Below are 22,758 nucleotides of genomic sequence, written 5' to 3' on the forward strand. Positions count from 1 at the left end.
TTGGTGCGTCAGTCTCTGTGAGCCCCCAAGGCCTACGTTAGTTGGCTCTGTTGGTCTTCTTGTGGATCTCCTATACTCTCTTGGCCTTTCTACCCGCCCCCCCCACTCTTCCACAGGACTCCACCCAATGTTTGGCTGTGAATATCACCATCTGTTTTAATCCTCTGCTGGCTGAAGCCTCTCAGAGGACAGCTATGCTAGGTTCCTGTTGTTAAGCATAGCAGACTATTTTTAATATTGTCAGGGGTTGTCTCTCTCCCATGTGGTGGGTCTCAGGTTGTGTCAGGCATTGGTTGGACATTCCCCCTATCCCTGCTCTATCTTTATCCCTTCCCATCTTATAGGCAGAGTATATTGTGGGTTGAAGTTTTTGTGGGTTGGTTTACCCTACCTTCCACTAGGATGTCTGTCCAGTTAGAGGGTGGCCTCCTCAGTTTCCATGACACCTGCTACTAGGAGTTTCAGAGTCGCCCCCCATATCCTCCCAGGAGCCTATCCTGTTGTAGGTCTCTAGTTTATCTGAGAGATATTCCTACCCATGGTTTTTCTTCTCTGTATACACTCTCTCTTCTCCCACTCCACAGCCCCACATCTAATCTCCACCCTTATTTCTCTGCCCACTCGGCTCTCCGACCCTATTCCCTCTGTTTAACTGCTTCCTTTGTCCATTTTATTTCCCCTTCTGAGTGAGACTTAAATATTCTCCCTTGGGTTCTCCTTGAATTTACCTTTTTTTTGGGTCAATGAATTGTAGTATGGTCATCCTGTACTATGTGGATAATATCCAGTTATAAGTAAATACATACCATGTGTGTCTTTTTGGGGCTGAGTTACTTTACTCAAGTTGATCTTTTCTGGTTCAACCATTTGTTGCACATTTCATGATTTAAAAAAAAAAATAGCTGAGTAGTATTACATTTTGTAAATGTATCATATTTTTTATCCATTCTTCAATTGGGGACTATCTGGGTTGTTTCTAGTTTCTGGTTACTACAAATAAAGCTGCTATGAACATAGTTGAGCAAATATCCTTGTTGTATGGTGGGACAACCTTTGGGTATATTTCCTGGAGTTGTATAACTGTGTCTTGAGGTGGAGCTATTCCCAATTTTCAGATTTATTTCCAAAGTGATTGTACAAGTTTGTACAATCACTTGTACAGCAATGGAGGAGTGTTCCCCCTTTCTGCACATCCTCACCAGCATGTGCTGTCACTTGAGTTTCTGATTTTGGCTATCCTGATGGGTGTAAGATGGAATCTCAGCATCATTTTGATTTTCATTTCTCTGATGACTAAGGATGTTGAGCACTTCTTTAAGTGCTTCTCAGCCAGTTGAGATTTCTCTATAGAAAATTCTCTGTCTAACTCTGTATCCCATTTTTATACTGGATTATTTGGTTTGTTTCTGTTTATTTTCTTGATTTCTTTATATATATTTGATATTATCCCTTTGTCAAATGTATGGTTGGTGAAGATTTTTTCCCAATCTGAAGGCTGCCATTTTGTTCTGTTGACAGTGACCTTAACCTTACAGAAGCCTTTCAGTTTGATATATTAATTGTTGATCTTAGAGGATGGGCAGTTGGTGTTCTGTTCAGGAAGTTGTCTCCTGTGTCAATGAATTCAAGGATCTTCCCCACTTTCTCTTCTAATAGATTTAGTGTCTCTGGGTTTATGTTGTGGTCTTTAATCAACTTGGAATTGTGTTTGGTGCAGGGTAGTAAATATGAATCTATTTGTGTTCTACATGCAGACATCCAGTTGGACCAGCACCATTTCTTGAAGATGCTTTCTTTTTTCCATTGTATGGTTTTGGCTAAATGTCAAAACTCAAGTATCAGTAAGTGTGTGGGTTTATTTCTGGATAATCAAATTGATTCCATTGATCAATCTGTCTGTTTTAATGCCAGTAACATGTGGGTTTTTATTATTACTATTGCTTTGTATTACAACTTGAAATCAGGCATGGAGATACTTTTAGAAGATCTTTTGTTGTTCAGGAATGTGTTTGCTATCCCAGGTCCTATATTTTTGCAATATGAATTTGAGAATTGCTCTTTCAAAGTTTCAGGAAAAAACTGGGTTATCATTTTTATGGGAATTTCATTGAATCTATAGATTGCTTTTGGTAAGATGGCCAGTTTTACTATGTTAGTCCTACCAATCCATGAGCGTGGGAGACATTTCCATCTTCTGATACCTTCTTCAATTTCTTTCTTCAAAAAGCTTTAAGTTTTTGTCATACAGGTCTTTCACTTGCTTGAGTCAAGTTACACCAAGATACTTTATATTATCTGTGACTGTTGTGAAGGGTTTTGATTCCCTGATTGCTTCCTCAGCCCGGTTATCATTCGTATTAAGGAGGGTTACTGATTTTTGGAGTTAATTTTGTATACAGCCAATTTGCTGAAGGTGTTTAGCAGCTGTAGGTATTTTTGGTAGATTTTGGGGAGTCATGTATGTATACTATCATATTATCTCCACATAATGATACCTTGACTTCTTCCTTTCCGATTTATATCCCTTTGATCTTTTAGTTGTCTTATTATACTAGCTAGAACTTCAGGTACTATGTTGAATAGATGTGGAGAGCGTGCACAGCCTCATCGTCTCCCTGATTTTAGTGGACTTGCTTTAAGTTTCTCTCCATTAATTCGATGTTGGCTATAGGCTTGCAGAATATTGCCTTTATTATGTTTAGATATGGGCCTTGCAAGTCTGATCCCTCAAAGGTTTTTATTATGTCGGGGTGTTGGATTTTGTCAAAGGCTTTTTCAGCACTTAATGAGATGATCATGTGGTTTTATTCTTTAAGTTTGCTCATATGGTAGATTACATTGATGAATTTTCATATGGTGAATCAAACTTGCATCTCCGGGATGAAGCCTACTTGGTCATATTGGATGCTGTTTTGATGTGTTCTTGGATTTGGGTTGAAAGTATTTTATTGGGTATTTTTGCATCAATGTTAATATGGGATATTAGTCTGAAATTTTCTTTCTTTGTTGAATCTTTGTGTGGTATCCAGGTGACTATAGCTTCATAGAATGAGTTTGACAATGTTCCTTCAGTTTCTATTTCATAGATTGGTGTAAGGAGTATTAGTATTAGCTCTTCTTTGAAAGTCTGGTTGAATTCTGTACTAAAAACATCTGGCCGTGGGCTTTCCTTGGTTGGGCGCCTTTTAATGTCTGCTTCTATTTCCTTATTGGTTATAGAACTGAACTATTTAGATTAAATCTTGATTTAACTCTGGCAAATGTAATCTCTCAAGAAAATCATCCATTTCATGTAGATTTTCCAGTTTCGTAAGACCTAATGATTCTTTGGCCTTCCTGTGTTTGTTGTTATGTCCTGCTTTTCTTTTTGATTTTGCTTATTTGGATACTGTGTCTCTGCTAAGGGTTTGTCTATCGTGTTGATTTTCTCAAAGAACCAGTTCTCGGGTTGTTGATTCCTTGTATTTTTCTCTTTGTTTCTATTTTACTCATTTCAGCCTGGAGGTTGATGCTTTTCTGTCATTTACTGCTCTTGGGTGTATTTTCTTCTCCTTCTTCTTCTTCTTCTTCTTCTTCTTCTTCTTCTTCTTCTTCTTCTTCTTCTTCTTCTTCTTCTTCTTCTTCTTCTTCTTTTTCATTCCCCCAGGGCTTTCACGTATGCTCTTAAGTTGCTTGTATAAAATGTCTCCAAATTCTTCCTTCCTTCCTTCCTTCCTTTGTTTCTTTGTTTCTTTGTTTCTTTCTTTCCTCTTGTTTTTTTTTTTTTGTTTTTTTTTTTGTTTTTTTGTTTGTTTGTTTGTTTTTGTTTTTTTGAGACAGAGTTTCTCTGTGTAATAGCCTTGGCTTTCCTAGAACTCTCTTTGTAGATCAGATTGGCCTTGAACTCACAGAGATCTGCCTACCTCTGCCTCCTGAGTGCTGGGATTATGGGAGGTCTCCTCTTCTTATGGTTTTCATTGCGTCCCATAAGTTTGATTATGTTATGTCTACATTTTCATTGAGCTTTAGGGCATCTTTAATTTTTCTTTATTTCTTTTCTGACCCAGTGGTCATTGAGTAGAAAGTTGTTCAGTTTCCATGCATGTGTAAGGTTTCTTTTATTTCTATTGTTATTGAGGTCCAGCTTTAATCCATGGTGACCTGATAAGATACAAGAGGTTATTTCAATCTTCTTATATCTGTTGAGGCACATTTTGTGACTGAGAATATGGTCAATTTTGGAGAAGGTTCCATGTGGTGATGAGAAGAAGGTATCCTTTTTTGCATTTGGTGAAATATTCTGTAGATATCTGTTAAGTCCATTTGATTCATAAAATAACATCAGTTAGTTTCCTTATTTCTCTGGTTAGTTTCTGTCTCATCCACCCAATCGTTGATGAGAGTGGGGTGTCAAAGTGTTGCACTATTAAAGTGTGGGGTTCAGTTTGTGATTTAGTCTTTAGTAATGTTGTTACCTGATGTTGAGAATTGCTACATCATCTGGGTGGATATTTCCTTTAATGAGTATGAAGTGGCATTCCTCATCTCTTCTGATCACTTTTACTTGAAAGTCCATTTTAATAGACTTTTAATAGACTCTTAATAGACATTTAATAGACTTTTAATAGACTTAGCTTAGAAAATCATCATCCAGTTCTTTTTTCTGAGGCAAAGCATATCTTCATTATTAAGGTGCGTTTCTTGTATGGAGCAGAATGATAGATTGTGTGTTTTTTATCCATTAGGTTAACCTGTGTCTTTTTATTGGGGAATTGTGTCTGTTGATGTTGAGAGATATTAATGACCAAAGATTGTTGATTCCTATAGTTTTGGTATTGGTAGTTGTGGTGTGCATGTGTATTCTTCCGTTCTTTTGTTTTTACTGGTGTGAAATTATTTATTTCCTGTGTTTTCTTGGGTATAGTTACACCCGTTGTGTTGCTGTTGTATTTGTAGTATCCTCTGTATGGCTGGGTTAGTGACAAAATATTGTTTAAATTTTATTTTGTCATGGAATATCTTGCTTTCTTCATATAGTGATTCAATGCTTTTTATGGGCATAGTAGTCTGGGCTGACATCTGTGTTCTCTTAAGGTCTGCAAGATATCTACCATGGCCCATCTGGAGTTTAAAGTCTCTCTTAAGAAGTCTGGTATAATTCTAGTAGGTCTGCCTTTATGTGTTACTTGGCACTTTTCCCTTGTGGCTTTTTATACTCTTTCTTTGCTTTGTACATTTAGTATTTTAATTACTATGTGGCAGGAGGATTTTTTTGTCTAATCAGTGTGGTGTTCTGTAGGCTTCTTGCATGTGTATAGGCATCTCTTTTTTAGGTTAGGGAAGTTTCAGTCTATGGTTTTGTTAAAGATATTTTCTGGGCCTTAGGGCTGGGAATCTTTTCCTTCTTCTATTATTCTTCAGTTTGGTCTTTATATGTCATTCCAAATTTCCTGGATGTTTTGTGTTAGAACCTTTTTATATTTAGCACTTCTTTTTTTAAACTGTTGTATTGATTTATTCTATCATATATTCTATACCTGAGATTCTCTCTTCCATATTTTGTAGTCTATTATTGGTGCTTGTGTCTGTAGTTCTTGCTGATTTTCCCCAATGGCTGTTATATCTGGAGTTGCAGGTAGAGATGATGCCTGGGAACTGTAATGTGGAGTTCATGTAAAAGACTCCACTGCTGCTGATAGTCCTCGGTGTCTCGAAGCCTCACTTTTGAACAAATAGTGGGGAATTTCTATCTTTACATTATTGTCCTGAGCAGTGAGATGCTTATCTCTTAGGCAACTTGCCTTAGCTATCCCTTGCTTCACCAGGCCTTCACAGACACTTTGCTCACTGTCTCCAGGCTCCCCTTCCCTCCTGCTGCCCATCGATTGCAGGCATGGCACATCACAGCTCATTCACCAAGTCCTCCTTCGGCCCTCCTTCCCTGACCTTGTGCATCTTCCTGACTGCCTCAGAAGGGGCTCGCCCATCTAGTCCTTAGGCGTCTTGGGGAGATTTTCAAAAAATGCTTTTCTGAAGCTTGTAGTATTTTCGCAAGGACCATTTTAAAATTGATAAAAATTTTGCCTGAACATTCCTCTTTTGGTGACACCTTTTTTTTTTTTTTTTAAATAAGTTTTGTGTAAATTTATTTTCTTTTCCATTTCTTCTTCATTCCTACAGAAATATGTAGACTTTGGATTAGGTCACAAATTCATGATACACCTATCTAGTCCATTTTGGCACAGGGCCTTAGAAGACGGAAGAGGCACATTTTGAGCTAGAGATGAGGATCAGATGTGGTAGTGAAAAACAGAGCTTTTGGAACAAGACTAAATGACTTATGTGCAGTATTACAGCTTAGAGAGTAAATTTAGTAAACCATTTTTTTTACAAAAATCACAAGACTTTTATAAATTGCCAGCCTGGGTTGCATAAGCCAAATGCCAACAGAGCAGTGACCTTTCAAATTACTGGCGCAACAGACACAGAGATCAGAGAGCTCAAACTTAAAGCAAACACTGACAAGAAACTCTACAGAAATGACTTCTGTGTCTGGTCAACCTAACATAACATGACATTCTGTTAAACGTGCTTGGCTTTTTAGAGTGAATAGTCTATAAAGGTTTAACTGCTGTTGAAAATACAGAGCTGAAGAACTGCAGTGTTTGGATTTATGGGTAAAATGTTTTCTAAATTTGAAAGAGCATCAGTAGGGTACTTTGTTAAAAGATTTGTAAAAATGATTCTAATAATGTTAATGAGGACATAGAAAGTGAACTGGAGTTAGGTCTCATAGAGATGGAAGTGAGGTTGGAGACTTAGGGGAGGGAAATTATCATGAAAACAAAATAAACTGAGCAGGTTTAGTAAAGAGACATTGATAGCTCATTTCAAACAGTTTAAATGGTTAAAAAAAAATTAATCATAGCTGAGTAGTATTCCATAGTGTATATGTACCACAGTTTCTTTATCCACTCTTCTACTAAGGGACACTTAGGCTGTTTCCATGTTCTGGCTATTATGAATAAGGCTGCTATGAACATGGTTGAGCAAAGTTTCTTGTTGTGTGCTGGAGCATCTTCTGGGTATATTCCAAGGAGTGGAATAGCTGGGGTTAGAGGAAGCCCTATTCCCATTTTTCTGAGATAGCACCAGATAGATTTCCAAAGTGGCTGTACTAGTTTGCATTCCCACCAGCAATGAAGGAGTGTTCCTCTCTCCCCACATCTCGCCAGCATGTGGTGTCCCTTGAGTTTTGATCTTAGCCATTCTGATGGGTGTAAGATGGAATCTCAGAGTTGTTTTGATTTGCATTTCCCTGATGACTAAGGAGGTTGAGCATTTCTTTAAGTGTTTCTCAGCCATTTGATACTCCTCTGTTGAGAATTCTCTGTTTAGTTCCAAGCCCCATTTCTCAATTGGGTTATTCGGTTTGGTGGTGTTTAATTTCTTGAGTTCTTTATATCTTTTGGATATTAGACCTTTGTCAGATGTAGGGTTGGTGAAGATTTTTTCCCAGTCTGTAGGCTGTCGCTTTGTTCTCTTGACAGTGTCTCCTGCCTTACAGAAGCTTCTCAGCCTCATGAGGTCCCATTTATTAATGGTTGACATTAAGGCCTGGGCCGTTGGTGTTCTGTTCAGGAAGTTGTCTCCTGTGCCAATATGTTCCAGGCTCTTTCCCACTTTTTCCTCTAAGTGGCTTAGTGTCTCTGGTTTTATGTTGAGGTCTTTAATCCACTTGGATTTGAGTTTTGTGCAAGGTGACAAATCTGGGTCCAGTTGCATTTTTTTACACATAGACCTCCAGTTAGACCAGCACCATTTGTTGAAGATGCTATCCAATTCCCGAAATTTGTGGATAAATGGATTGAGCTAGAAATAATCATAATGAGTGAGTTAACCCAGAAGCAGAAAGAATCAAATGGTATATACTCACTTATATCTGCATACTAGCCCAAGGGACATGTCCCACGAAAGCCTTCACTTACCAGGAAACTGGGACAGAGGGGAGGGCATCCTATTGGGACTCTAAATGAGAGACGCATGGGAGAATAGCAAAATAAAAGGATACAGAGGGTCCTAGAAATCTACAAGTAGAACAATATGATAGGCAGATTTGGGCCCAGGGGTCCCGCTCAAACTAAGGCACCAGCCAAGGACAATACAGGAGGTAAACTTTAAACCCCTTCCCAGATCTAGCCAATGGTCAGAATATTCTCCACAGTTGAGTGGAAAGTGTGATATAACTTTCTCATGTACTCTGGTGCCTCACATTTGACCATGTCCCCTGGAGGGGAGACCTGGTGGCACTCAGAGGAAGGACAGCAAGTAGCCAAGAAGAGACTTGATACCCTATGAGAATATACAGGGGGAGGTAATCCCCCTCAGGAACAGTCATAGGGGAGGGGAATAATGGAAAAATGGTGGGGGGGAGGAATGGGAGGATACAAGGGATGGGATAAACATTGAGATGTAACAAGAATAAATTAATAAAAATGCAAAAAAAAAATCAATCATGAACAAGTTGGTTCAGAGTTCCAATTTTAAAACATTACAAACTTCCATTCTTTTTCTACATGAAAGTAGAAATGCTAATATCTTTAAAACAAAATTTAGATTTATTTTTGGTATCATACTAACTGATTTCCATATATGTTTATTTTCTTTATATTTTTCCCATTTCTATGCACATATACACAGAACTATTTCAGTAAGTAAATAAAATATATTGTTTAAAATGTTTTATTAATCTTGAAAATATTTCCTAAATTCTAGTTTCCTTGCTACAATTTTTCTATTAATAGTTTGATGGTTGCTCATTCATATCACTAGTATAAAGGTAGCTATTTTTCAGTGTTTATACTTGAATGGATGAATGAGATGACATATGGAAACGGATACTACCATAACACATATTTACTCCCTATACATCCATGTGAATGTCTACGAGAGAAAAGATGACTAGTTAGAAATTTGCCATATGTAAAATGTTTTAAACCATATTGTTTTGCTCTTAGGTTTATAGTTTATTTTCACTGTGATGTATATTTTTCCTTCGTGGAACATGTACTGTACATATGAGTCCGCCTCCCTAGATTTCATTGCAAGTGTCTGACAGGCTCTTGCAAAGGTGGGGTATTGCCAGACAGTAACATGAAAATTGAGACTATTGAGAGATTAATTCAGCAGCCGAAAGAAGTGTATTTGCCTTAGAGTCATCAGCTATTCTATCGACCAAACATCCAGAAAGAAACCCTCCCTGATGAGCTTCCTACACTGTTAAATACAGGCGGGAAGCATCAGTCATCCAAACTGATGATTTTCAGCTCATCAGTGGCCTGTGCTAGCTGATGCCATTGGGAAAGAAGAACATTTCTTTTTTTCTTTTTTTCTACTTTGGGCTTGCTCTGTTGTCTTCCCAGTTTTATGGATGCATGGCCATGTGTAGTGCCCTGTGAAGGAGCATGGTGCTTTAGAGTGGATAAAGTGCTTTCCCAAGCATTTTTATTCATCAGAGTAAAATGAGTTTTAATAGGCTTAAAGTGATTTGCCTAAGGCACACAATTAATGTGTGCCTCACACTCAAACCCAATGTTCTTTCTTCTGTTCTAATTGTTCTATAAATATGTATGTATTGGTTGAATGTCTACCATCCCTAATGGGGAATAAGTTAAAATCTTATAACCTAATCATCTTAGCGTTGGGCAGACTGAGATGACAAAGCAAAATCAGCCTGAGATTATATGTTGGTTTACCCTGTATGGGTTCTGATCTTTCAAAGAGGACTGGTGCATCAGGATCAGGGAGCACTCTTACAGTGATAGTAAGAAAAAACTGAAAGGCCACTACTTAGCAATTACACCATGCTAAGTGTTTACACTATAATCAGCACAATGCTCACACAAGCAAATAAAAATTCTTATTCTATTATACAGAGGCCAACAGCATGGGGCCAGAACAATAATTCTAGATTTATTTGTGATTTTAAGCTTAAAAACGTGTCTTTCTTAGTGAAGATACTGTATGATTCTGTGTGGTAGAAATGAAGAGATTTGTTTTGGCAAACATGTGTCCTCATTCTGATTTTCCTATGTCACATAGAAACAAGCACCGTCTTCCTTCAATATGTTCACTTTCCTATGTTTTTTAGAATATACATGTGGATTAATTAACATCATGAGGGAAGTCTGTCCTTGAGAGAAAGCGGGATGATTTCTAAAGGCTGGGTGAAGAGTAGGATGTGAAATGGTGCTTGCCTGTGAGGGTGATCCAATGGAGCCAAGGAGAATAAAACATACAGCATCCCTCAGGTTTGGAGAAAGACAAACTGAAAGAGCAGGTCCTACTGAAAGCTCCAGGAAAATTGGTTTGCTCTGATGACACCAAAGGCAAAACAAAAGTTTTCTTTGTACCTGAAAACAACAAACCAACAAAACACGCTGAATTTTTGAAACTATAAGGAAAATATTTACAGGTTTACTTTACAATGTAATGGGAGCACTTTTTCTTTTCTTGCTTGTTGTAAGAAATTTGGAGAACACAATAATTTAGAAAAATCATAACATGAACTTTTGGTCCCTTTTCTAATTTTCTGATTGTTTAATTTATTTTAATTTATCTTATAGGATATTTATAAATACTTTCTTTGAATTAGAGCACATATGGGCCTTTTCTAGGAATAGCACCTTTTTCTTTAGTGTACACAATTTATCTTTCAAAATCATCATTACATACCATATTTGTCACATAAGGGGACTAATTTTGCCATCTGCAAGAATGAATTCAGTTATTCTAGAAGTTCATGACCACTAATGATTTAAAAAGAAAAATTAAAACATTTTTCTAAAGCTAATTTGATACCGAAGTCATTAATGACAGGATATATATAATTAAGTATTCCTAAAGAAATAATAATATCACTTCTCAATAATATTATTAATTGCCTGTAATCACTACATATGACAAGTACTTATATGTCAGCATGGTGAGTATATAGAAAGTTAAATCCTGGCTTCATCACTGAGAAGTGTACTATTGATGAAGATTCTATGACATATGTTCAAAAATGTGAATTCAATGCCAATTAATGTCATAGTGTCTTGATTTTTAAACATAATCACAGAAATATATGTATGGTTAATAGGAGATATTTGAACTTGTAAACTAGATGCACTGTGATGAGTTTCAGAAAAGGGAAGTGCATGCTTTATGTAGAAAGAAAACAAAAATAGGGAGTGAGATGAAAACAATAAAAGTATGTTTTCCTGAAAATATATGCACTGCTTTGAGGCAGAGTTGGGGTCTGAGACACTGTATGTAGAGGAGTAATTTTCAGTAGAACCAATGCAGTATGTTCTCAGGACCTTGACTGGCAGGCCCCGTTTACCTTTTACTTTGTCCTCATTTCTAGATGTATATTGGATTGTACCAAGTGATTTTAGACAGGCAATTTGCTTATGTAAATTTGAAAAATGTGAGATGAATCCCAGAGAGACAAGATGCTTCTTGTGAAATTTCTCACAGACCTTAATTTGAACAAGTCAAGAAGGGAAGCTGGCAAACATTTCATCCTTCATCCTTCTCCCTGTGACTCACCAATCTGAACTGATGCTCTCTTGCTCTCTCCTTCTAGGCACATGCTAAGAGCCAGTGTTTTGTTCTTTTGTGTTCATGGTCGTGATGTGTGTGTCAGGGATATGTGTTTGTGTTTTAAATAAAGCACAGGAAAGTGCTATAAGGGTAACAAGTGATGTGATAAATGTATTACTTTAGGAAACTAATGCTGTGGTGGTGGGTGAGAGACAATGTTCCTTATGGTGGAGGGTAGGATAAGATAAAGTGTAATGAGATGTGGACAGAGATAAATAGTGTCACTGTAAGACAGAAAGGAGTAAGATAATCTTCACCTCCTGGTTGGGCACAAGCTAGTGAGCACAGCAAGGGCTGTAGATAACAAGTGTGTACTCTATTGGCACCTTAGAGTTCAGCCTGTTGCGAGTTCCCTGCTAGAAGCTAAGGATACGTGCTTTGAAGCAAACATCTTTCTATGCTGAGGGTTGTTTTCATCTCTGTGATAGTGTAGCTGATATAAACAACATAAAGAAAGAATGAGTTATTTTGCACCGAAGTTTAGAGCTTTCCATTATAAGAGGAATATATGGATGAGAACGTGGTAACCTGGGGTACAGCGAGCAGGGTAGAAATGTCACAGGAAAAAGCTAGGACAAAGTACAGCTACTGAAGGCACCTTCCAGTGACCTATGTCCGCCATCCAGGCCAGTCATCTTACAGTCGATTGATATTCTGAACTTATCAGTGGATTGAACAACTCATTGGGTCAGAAACTCGTGGTATCGAAAAGCCACCGTAGGCACTCACTTGGCTATGTGCTCTACTAGTACCTGGGGATCTTCACCATATTGCCAAGGTGACAATCACATTCTGTCATGGGTATAGACGTGGTATGTGTTGACATGTAAGAGTAGAAATGATGAAATAAAAAAATTTTTAGAGAAATGAAATACATGAGCTTGATTCTCCACACTAAGGAAAGGGAGATAGTAATCCTCTCAGGAAAGGAGATTGTGGGTCAGGGAGTGTCGATGGACTGAGATCCTGCATGGTTTTGGGTCACCATCATAGAAACAGCCATATTATCACCTACATGAAGATGTGGGAAATAGGAAGATTACAATGAAAAATGGAAAATAAAAAGATGTAGAATGTTGAAATATGATAACTTATTTCTAATGACATTATTTTTCTAGCAGAGTGACCTTACCTAAAGAAAGGGTTAGAGAATTAATATATATCATATATATTATATGGCGAATATACTACATTATATATCACCTTATCACATAATGTTATATATTAGTATATCATATGGTTACATATGTTAGTATTTATTAATATACAATAATAAAATATAATGTAATGTTTTACTATATTATGTTATAAAAGTATATAATTATTATATTTATACCTGTCCTTTTATATTGCATATCACATATTATATGTAATAATTATTTATTATATTCTATATATAATAATATAATACTATATTAGATATAATATTATACATGATTATACATACATATATCGATATCTATCATCTATATTTTATCCCTATATAACAATTATGTTGTACCTCTATATACCTCATCCTCTCTTGCATACACTATCATTATGTCCTCTCTCTTCTCTTCTGTATGTTTTGTATATTCTCTCTGTTCTTATTCTAGCTTTTTTATTCTATTCTATATGTGTTGTATTTGTGTTCTCTAGTCCATTTCCGTATACTATGATGTCTCTCCCCCCCATTCTCTATAATAATTCCAAAAAGTAAGTTTGGTCCACATGAGGATATGTGAATATATTAAATTTGGTACTTAGCAAATGCCAATACATTTAGTAGTTCAAGGCAGCATCTAATCATTAGGTGATCAGCATCAGCACAGAGTTCAGGTTTTCACATTGCTGAAATCAAGTAGTTGGCACAGCTGCCTTGCTTTAGAGGTTCTTAGGTTCTTAGGGATGCTCTAGCCCAGGGAACAGGAAGAATCACAAGACTGATAACCTCATCTCCTACTAGTAGATTCCTCCATTTTTGTTCCTAGGGGCCCTCACATCATCAGTTCCTTGCCATGGTACCCTTTAAGGCCTTAATAAAAACCAAATCTTATACTTTCATACACTGCAATTTTCTCTACCCAACTTCCCAAACACTGTGGTTCCAGTTTCTGTCTCTGGTAATAGCCAGAAAGATGTTTGTCTTTTAAAATACTGCTTTGATTCTATTAATTGCATCCAGACATTCCTGCTTTGAATAAACAAGAAAAGCTGATAAATCAGTTAGCACATTTGCATAAGTTCTGAAAATGTAAAGCAGCAGTTCTGAAAATGATATCAGCTTCCCAGTGCCAGGGACTAAAGTGGAAAGTCCTAGGATCCATTTCTAATTCTGCTCGGCACAGAAAATTTGAAAGAAACTATAGCTTTATATAATAATGCTTCTTAAAAATTTGAGTTCATCTGTCTTAGATATTTTCTCAACTGATGCTAAAGTGAAAAACAAATAGAGAAAACTTCAGAAGTGATTTTAGAAATGTCTCATTTTTAAAAATCACTCACTGTTGTCAAAGCTAGGCCAGGAATGGAGTTATGTGAAGATAGTTCAGAGTATTTGTGACAACAGCCCCTCTTTGGTCAACAAGAGGATAAGTGTCTTGTGACCTTAATTTCTTTGTTTCTTTCTTTTTTTTTTTTTTTTTTTGAAATATGGAATACAAAATATTTTTAATTGCTAAAATAAAAGAAGACATTATAATGACATCAGTAGATTTAATGTATAAAGTAATGGGTTTCAATATGATATTTTCTTTTTTATTATTTATTAATTTATTCAGATTACAACTTGTTATCCCATCACTTGTATCCTCCCATTCCTCCCTCTCTCCCACTTTCACCCTATTCCCCTCCCTAGGTCTATGACCGAGGGGGACCTCCTCCTCCACTCTATGGTCTTAGGCTATCAAGTCTCATCTTGGTAGCTTGCAGTTTCTTAAAAACATGAAATTGTCCTTAGAATATGTTTTTACCTCTTCTAAGGTGTAGCAAACAGTAGTGAGTTTAAGTCAGATTGTTCATTATTACTTGCTGCTGTTATTCAACTAAATATTGATATGCCTCTACTGGAAAACTTTTTTGCCACATGAAGTTTGTTCTTTTGATTGTATACAGCTTGAACTTTTGAGAATTTTATCCATGTGGTTGCTCTTAACCCTCAGAGTATACACAGCTATTACGTAAAGTTGGCTACTGCATGAGATTTTATTCTGCTCCATGCATTGGCTCCATTCTCCCAGAGCCCTTCTCATCGAGAGCAGTAAAAACTATAAATCAAAGAATAATTGTCTGATTATTAATGTGTTTATTCAGTTTCAACTCAAAAGTTTCTTAAAATTGTAGAGTTTTGCAATGTCTACTCCTCTGAGGTTCTGAGATCAAATTCTTTGCGTCGGATTGTAGTGATTTATGTTTTGTTGTTCATAAGGTTCTGTCTGTTTTCTGGCCTGAATCCCAGTAAAATACTTAAAAATTCTTAGGAAAATAAAGTTGGTATGGGAAAAAGTTGGTAAATTATGTGAACATTAAAGGAGGAGGAGGGCATCACCAGAGCATGGCTTTTTCTATCGTTGTCACACAGGCTTTCTCTTAATTGGGTTACTTATCAAATAATTATTTGAACTAATGTTGGATGTTTAAACAACATTGCCATAGAAGGTAATAAGATAGATAGATAATAGTAATCACATGCATTAATTTCCAATGTATTGTCACCTTTATTTTCAAATTAATGTTCTGTTTTACTCTTAATATAAGGATGACAAATGAGGGAGCTGAATTAGTTATTGAATGAATTCACACATATGCATATTTCCTACTGAAAGCATGTTAGAGTCTGGATTTCTATCTCAATATGTTGGATTGCGTAGCCCAAGCCATTTATGGTTATACTAGCTACGTGATGAGTAGATTATTTGAATAACAAATGATAAAGTCTGTAAAATAAATCCATTTATCTTTCTCCTTCACATTTGAGGTTTTTAATAGGCTGGTGGCATATCTGTTTCCCCATCATAACAACCCTGCTCCTCCATCTCCAGCAACTGGCATAGATATCAACCTGTTAACTACATTACTTATGTTTTGGTGTAAGACAGAATTTGGTTGCTTTGATTTAACAATTTTTCTTTTATATTTAATTCTAGTGACATGTTCTTTGAAAAGTGCTGACAAACAAAAACATTTAAATTATTGTTATTGTTTTTGTAATTTTTTAGTTACAAAGGTAGAATTTGTTACCTGTTTGTTACCTTTTCCTTTTTAATTGGAAACTTTATGAACTTCCAAATCCAGATGCTTGATACCAGTATTCTTAAATGGCAAGAATATTTGTTGTTAATTATTTATCTCTGTGGTCTTGTGTATGAAATGCTATAACCCAGATAAATGTCTATTATCTGTGCATTAAAAACACTTCTTAGAATATCATTGAAGTTCTCCTCAGTAAAAAACTTTAAATGTCCATTAACTGGACAACACAAGGCTACTTCCTTCATAACATCATTGCCTCTCCTGCTTATGTTCAGTCATATGTGCCCCAAAATGGCCTCAGAGAAGTAAATGTCACATATAGGATTATTTTTATGTCTCATCATTAAGTGAAATATTCTTTTATTCATAACACCATTTTGTTGGAAAGAAGTCCAACATTTTCAATACTACTCAAAATATCAGTAGCATTTTTGTTCTGTAAACGAAATGGCTATTGCATTTACTTTGCTCATAAGATCAAATGAAATTCATGATAATTAAGAACTGTGAAGTTAAAAAATTATTTGCAAAAATGTAGATTGGACTTCAAACCTGTCCTGTGTCATATACATTGGACCATATATTTAACCCAAGGAACATTAAATGATTCTAGATGTGTGTGTGTGTTCAAAATGGTAGACTTTTTCTGAAATTCTTTTCTGGAGTGATGTCTGTGTCTGAAGAAATTGTGGATTGTCAGTTTATAAACTGGTACAAGATTCTTAGCCAAGATCTCACAGTGAGGTTTGTATTGTGTAACAATTCAATTGGCTGTGGGTAGATATTGCTTTTTCAGAATTATAGGGTCATTGAGTCAAACCACTTAGAAGCATAAGGTCAGAATTCATTCCCCAAAGCACTAAGTTAATAGATGGACTATTGCTCTTTCCAGAGGCAAGATCTTGCCTGTCATTTTCACTGTTCCAGTTATTGTTATAAATGATGAAGATTCGATTTGGTAAGGTTACTAACTATACTTAACTAGTGAATTCATATAAGAGTAATTCTAATATCTGAATTTCTGAAGAAAAATTTTAAGAAAATGTTCATGTTGTTTTTATATTTATATTTATATTATTTATGTTTGTTTTCTATATTTAGTTGTTACAGGGTAGATCACCCAAACCCAACAAATGGGAGCTTCTTCAGTCAGGCAGTGGTGGAGGCATTCTTGAGCAATCTAGTGGAGACTGTGATGATGAAGACGGCTGTGGGGGATCAGGAAGTGGAGAAGTCAAGCGGACTCTAAAGATCACAAACTGTGAGTGCAAGAATCTAATGCTACTTTTCAATGGTTGGTTTTGAAAGAGCAGTTTGGAAAAATGTAACAGCGAATGCAACAAAGCAATGACAATGCACTCAGAAGCAGATGGGAGAAGCTGGCAGTGAAAACGAGCCTGTTGTTACCTGTGCAGGGCACTCACTCTTGGGGTTTTCATTTCTGGTTTGTGTCTGGCTTTGTGGAAATGACTCTTGGGTGTAAAGAACTGATGAGTAATGGGCAGTTTTGAAAATCACAGAATTTTAAAATAACAAACATTCCATTCGATATATATTAATAAGTCATGTGAACCAGGTGGATAAGTACCACTGAATAACCAAATGTGGAAATCTACAGTTTTACGTCACTAGCTACATGTTTTTACCCTGTTATTTTTATCATCAAATTGGATTAATCTCTGATGGATATGCAGTTTTATTAGTTATTTGAGAGTTTCATACAGCATGTTTTGATCATGGCCACCCTTTTCCCCTACCTCTTTCTCAATACTATGAATCTTCACTTTTGAAAAATCTCACCAAATGTCGACTTTCTTTTCCATTGTATGGATTATAAACTCTTTCTGAAATGTTTGATTAGTAGTTTACATAAAAGGTACAACATCAGGCCTAGGGAGATAAATGCCTGTCATATAAATATGAGATCTTGACTAAGTTGGAATCATTAGGAAACACATAGAAACCCGGGTGCAGTGGCTAGTGTCTGTAATCCCAGCCCAGGGAAGATGGAGGCCAGGGCTTCCTGGAGTATGCTGAGCAGAGACCCTATCAAAATAGAAAAATAAGGTGAGAACAATAAAGAGTCGACCCTGCCAGCTTCCTCTCTCTCTCTCTCTCTCTCTCTCTCTCTCTCTCTCTCTCTCTCTCTCTCTCTCTCTCTCTCTCTCTCTCTCTCTCTCTCTCTCTCTCTCTCTCTCTCTCTCTCTCTCTCAGACACACACCTCCACACACATGTACCTAACACCACACATGTGTACATACATGCATATACAAGCATTGTACTCATGTGTACCTATACACAGAAAAGATACAACTTTTGAAAAGATGAAAAAATGAAAGAAAAGCAACTACCAAATGGTGTCTCAATTTGGTCTCTATATACAAGATGGAAACAAAAAGATCTATACCTTCCAATGCCGTGCATGCATATTCGTTCATGAGGCAGGACAATGAAAGTGATCAACCGAGAACAAAATGTCCAAGTTACTATAGCCCAAGCTAATGGCCTTCAGTCTCTCAGTTAGCTATGATTCTGTCAAGGCTGAAGCTGAAGTAATCTTTCAGAACATTGCAGTCCCTGATACAGATTGGCCATGTGTCCTGGGCTGCACACAAGAGTGACTTCTACCTGCCACACAAACCCTCTAGTGGGAAAAAAAATCTCTCAGTAATAATGTTACAAAGATTAAAATGCCAACTTCTCATTTCTTTTAAAATCTTGTTTCATTATCAAAATACATTGATTAAAAAGATGGAAATCAAGAGATGCAAAGTATAAAACAATTAGCATAAAGGAATAAATTTTCTTTTTACACATAGTAATTGATTTACAATGAAATGTTAAAAAGCTATGGAGTTTGTACTATAAGTGGAGCATTTTCTGCTCTTATTGGCAGAATCAGGGATATGTGTTTTTCTAGTTGGTATGAGTATTTCTTCTTGAATTTATTTATTTTTTATTTTTTGGAATATGTACACCAAAAAATTTTTTAAAACTTTTTTCAATGTTAAAACAATTTTTTCTAAGAGTTAAAAGGTTATCTTTTATATTTAGGAATTATGATAGTGATATTCAATTTAAAAAATCACTCATTTCTTACATAGTATATATATATATAATATATAACACATATAATGTATGTCCTCTAATTAGTTATTTTAATGTTAGAAGAATCATAAAATATCAAAATATGTACCAAAAAAGAAATAATGTGAAGTAAAGATATCATCTGAAAGAGATTAGTTTGTAGTTGTCTCCATATATGTGTTTTGTCTATGTTTGTGCACATATACACAAAATTGGAATGCAATAGCATTTTTCATATTATTTAGGATCTCAAGAACTTGGTATAGATAAAACTTGGCTTGTTTCATGAGAGAAATAGTTCCAGTGCAAGGCGTTTAAGCACTGTTTTGTCATCAACCTTGGTGTCAAGGTGGAAAGAGTAAGTTTCTTATTCCAAATATTGTTTTCAATTACTGCTGAAACAGTCAGGTTGTAGTAGGCAAGTCTCTATCACAATTGGAGACACTAAGATATTGATGATTGTCAGCAACCTTAGGCAAACTTTGAAAAACAGCCTCATCTGTTTACTCCAGTTGGGATGCTTGTTGTTTCTAAGAGTTTATAGCAGCTGTCTTTCAATTTTTAATAAGTGGGTATGAAATCACTATGGATAAGCCTGCTGACACAAAGAAGGAAAACTGTGAAGTGTGGGCCACACATAGGTTTTTATAGCATTGAAATTCTTTTTGAAACTTTGGTCCATTGATCAAAAGGTAAAGGCAGTCGTGGCAACCTTAAGAGCTGGAAAATACTGCATTCTAAAATGTTTCAAGGGATGTTCTGTTGTTTTGTTAAGAATAAGAATGTTGCATGCTATGTAAATTCAATTATTCTATTTATGCAAATTTACAAAGTTAATAAGTATTTTCCTAATCACACTGTTTTCTGCATCTCTACATGTTTCCTTTAGTCAATGCAAAGAACTATGTGCTACTAAATGCAAAGTTTTACAACAAAATATTTATTTACTATTTAGGCATCATTTTTATTTAATCACCAATGATACTAAATAATATAATATTTTAATAGTTTATTTTTGAGATTTATTGTGTATGAATATGTGTGTATGTGAGCAAGCGTGTATGAGAGTGTATGTGTGTGTGTGTGAGTGCGTGTGCGTGTGTGTGCATGTGCGTGTGTGCGTGTGTGCGTGTGCGCGTGTATATGTGAGAGAAGATGCCCATGAAGAACAGGTAAGATCCACTGGAGGTGGAGGTACAGGCAGTTGTGAGCCATCTCACCTGGTGCAGAGAACCAAATGGGTCCTCCGTACCTAGGTTTCTCTCCAGCCCTGCCTGAGAGCGCTACATTTTACAAAGTATTTTTGTTTGTAATTTTTGCCTGTGGGTCCATATTAAATGTAAACTGAAGGGTTGCTTTTAGGAAGAAACCACTTATTCTTCTTTATCTCTTTGAATCTTCATTTTCCTCACTCTCATACCTATTTCTCAAGCCCTTTCACATGGGTAACTGAAGCAGGGTACACATACCGGTGGGCACAATCCAGTTCTTCCTTCTCTTTGCACATAGGACAAACTTAATTCCACTAAAATCAATATCTGCCCCATAGCTGGGCATTTCTTCTTCATCTCAAATGCTGATATTGTAAATAAATGTGCCACCAAGAACAGCGTATATTATGAGCAACTTTTTAAAAAATTTTTTTATTAATCTATTCTTGTTACATCTCAATGTTTATCCCATCCCTTGTATCCTCACATTCTTCCCTCCCTCCCATTTTCCCATTATTCCCCTCCCCTATGACTGTTCCTGAGGGGGATTACCTCCCCCTGTGTATGCTTATAGGGTATCAAGTCTCTTCTTGGTAGCCTGCTATCATTCCTCTGAGTGCCATCAGGTCTCCCCCTCCCGGGGACATGGTCAAATGTGAGGCACCAGAGTACGTGAGAAAGTCATATCCCACTCTCCACTCAACTGTGGAGAATGTGCTGACCATTAGCTAGATCTGGGTAGGGATTATATCTGCATACTAGCCCAAGGGGCATGTCCCACGAAAGCCTTCACTTACCAGGAAACTGGGACAGAGGGGAGGACATCCTATTGGGACTCTAGATGAGAGACGCATGGGAGAATAGCAAGGTAGAAGGATCCAGAGGGTCCTAGAAACCTACAAGTAGAACATTATGATAGGCAGATTTGGGCCCAGGCGTCCCGCTCAAACTAAGGCACCAGCCAAGGACAATACAGGCGGTAAACATTATGAGCAACTTTGAAACTCCATTATAGTTCTTATATGATATGGATTTGTTAACAGTGGAGAAGTTCATTTTGGTGAGAGACTTCACAGTAACAGCATCAGACAAAATGAATGTGATCTCAAGTTCATTTAGACACCAGACATTAGAAAAGATAATGAGATTTTACATCTTTCATTTCTCTATATCAATAAGCTGTAATATTTACTAATTTGTCTTAATAGTATGTAATATGTTTAGCAGAGTGTTTTTTTAAGTTTTATATACATTTAAAAAAAAAAACCTGCAAATGGCATCAGCGCCTGTTCAGTGTGAGTGACCATATTGTAGTCCTTGGTCAACACCTGTTCAGTGTGAGTGGCCATATTGTAGTCCTTGGTTACCTGTCATAATAGGAGTCCACACTGACTGGGAACATTCAGAGTATCAAGGCAGCCTTTGTCCTTGGGTCTTCCTGAGTGCTTTGTTAAACCATCCAAGGCTTTTCTATCAATAGAATCTGTTTTCTAGATGAATAGAGAATTTTTGTATACTGTGCCTTTGACTCCTCATGTGGAATCCTAGTGTCAGCCTCTAACAAATGAGTCTATAGCATGGTGCCAAGATGACCTTGAAAGAGATTGTCACCCCCACATAAACAGTGAAATAAGAATGACCCTTTGTTATTTAATGAAGAAGAGATACTGATTCACTTAGTGACCCAGGATTGTGGAGTGAGTGAAAATTCTTGGCTTCTTTGTATCTATTTTCCCATCAATCATGACTGCTTTGTGATCTCAGTTAGCAGTGAACATTAAGGAGATCTCAAGGAACATGGCTTGAGTTTTCTTTCCAGAGCTATGAGAACTACAAATTAACCCTGCTGTAAAAATAATTGCCTGTGAATTTTCCATTGTCTTTCATTTCTCAGAAGTTGAACAAAGAGCAAGGGTCATTTTTCATTATAGAGCTTATGAGTTTTCCCTTTTCCAGTTAGGTCTTTTCAGGTAGTACCAGAATTTAATATTTGGACACCATTATATGTGTTAAAGAATTTATATTTTTATAAAATTAAAGTATTACTAAATTTGCTTAAATAAAATGCATTAATTATTGCCTTGTAAAGGATTAAAACAACACAGTAGTAACTTACTGAAAAAATTAGGAAATTCTAGTGTGAATAATTGACTTCCCTATCATGTATTTTTTTAAATTTGAACAATAGTAAACCTCATTTTGAGGTTACTTGAATTAATTTTTGAGACACATTAAAAGTAACTTTAAAAAGTGACTGTATACTTTCATATTTGTATTAGGAGTGTCTAATTTTGAGTCAGATGAAGCCTTGCATGACAAAAATTTTGAATTTTATAAAGAAATTATCTTTTTCAATGTCTATGTAAAATTACCAGCCAGTTTAACATTTACTTTATGGATAAAATCATGCTGAAGATAAGTAAGATAAACATCTAAGTTAAATAGGTTTGATATATGGTCACTATGAAAAATATTATGATTGCAATGTTCCAGGTTGGTTTAAAAATAACTGAGGATCATCCTGGATACAAGCTATTTTGTTAACAAGATTTTATGAAGTATAATAAGGAGACTTAATGTCTCATATAAAACCATCTTTCA

General features: G+C 36.1%; 1 protein-coding gene across 1 annotated transcript in view; it reads left to right on the forward strand.

The window, feature by feature from the left end:
* Gpc5 (glypican 5) overlaps positions 1-22,758 on the forward strand; it is an 899,046-nt gene that overhangs the window by 205,869 nt on the left and 670,419 nt on the right. The window contains exon 3 of the mRNA XM_051161022.1: positions 16,960-17,119. Coding sequence (XP_051016979.1) covers positions 16,960-17,119 — 160 coding nt within the window. The remainder of the gene's footprint in view (positions 1-16,959; positions 17,120-22,758) is intronic.

The sequence above is a fragment of the Acomys russatus genome, chromosome 18 (assembly GCF_903995435.1).
Source record: "Acomys russatus chromosome 18, mAcoRus1.1, whole genome shotgun sequence".
Classification (NCBI taxonomy): domain Eukaryota; kingdom Metazoa; phylum Chordata; class Mammalia; order Rodentia; family Muridae; genus Acomys; species Acomys russatus.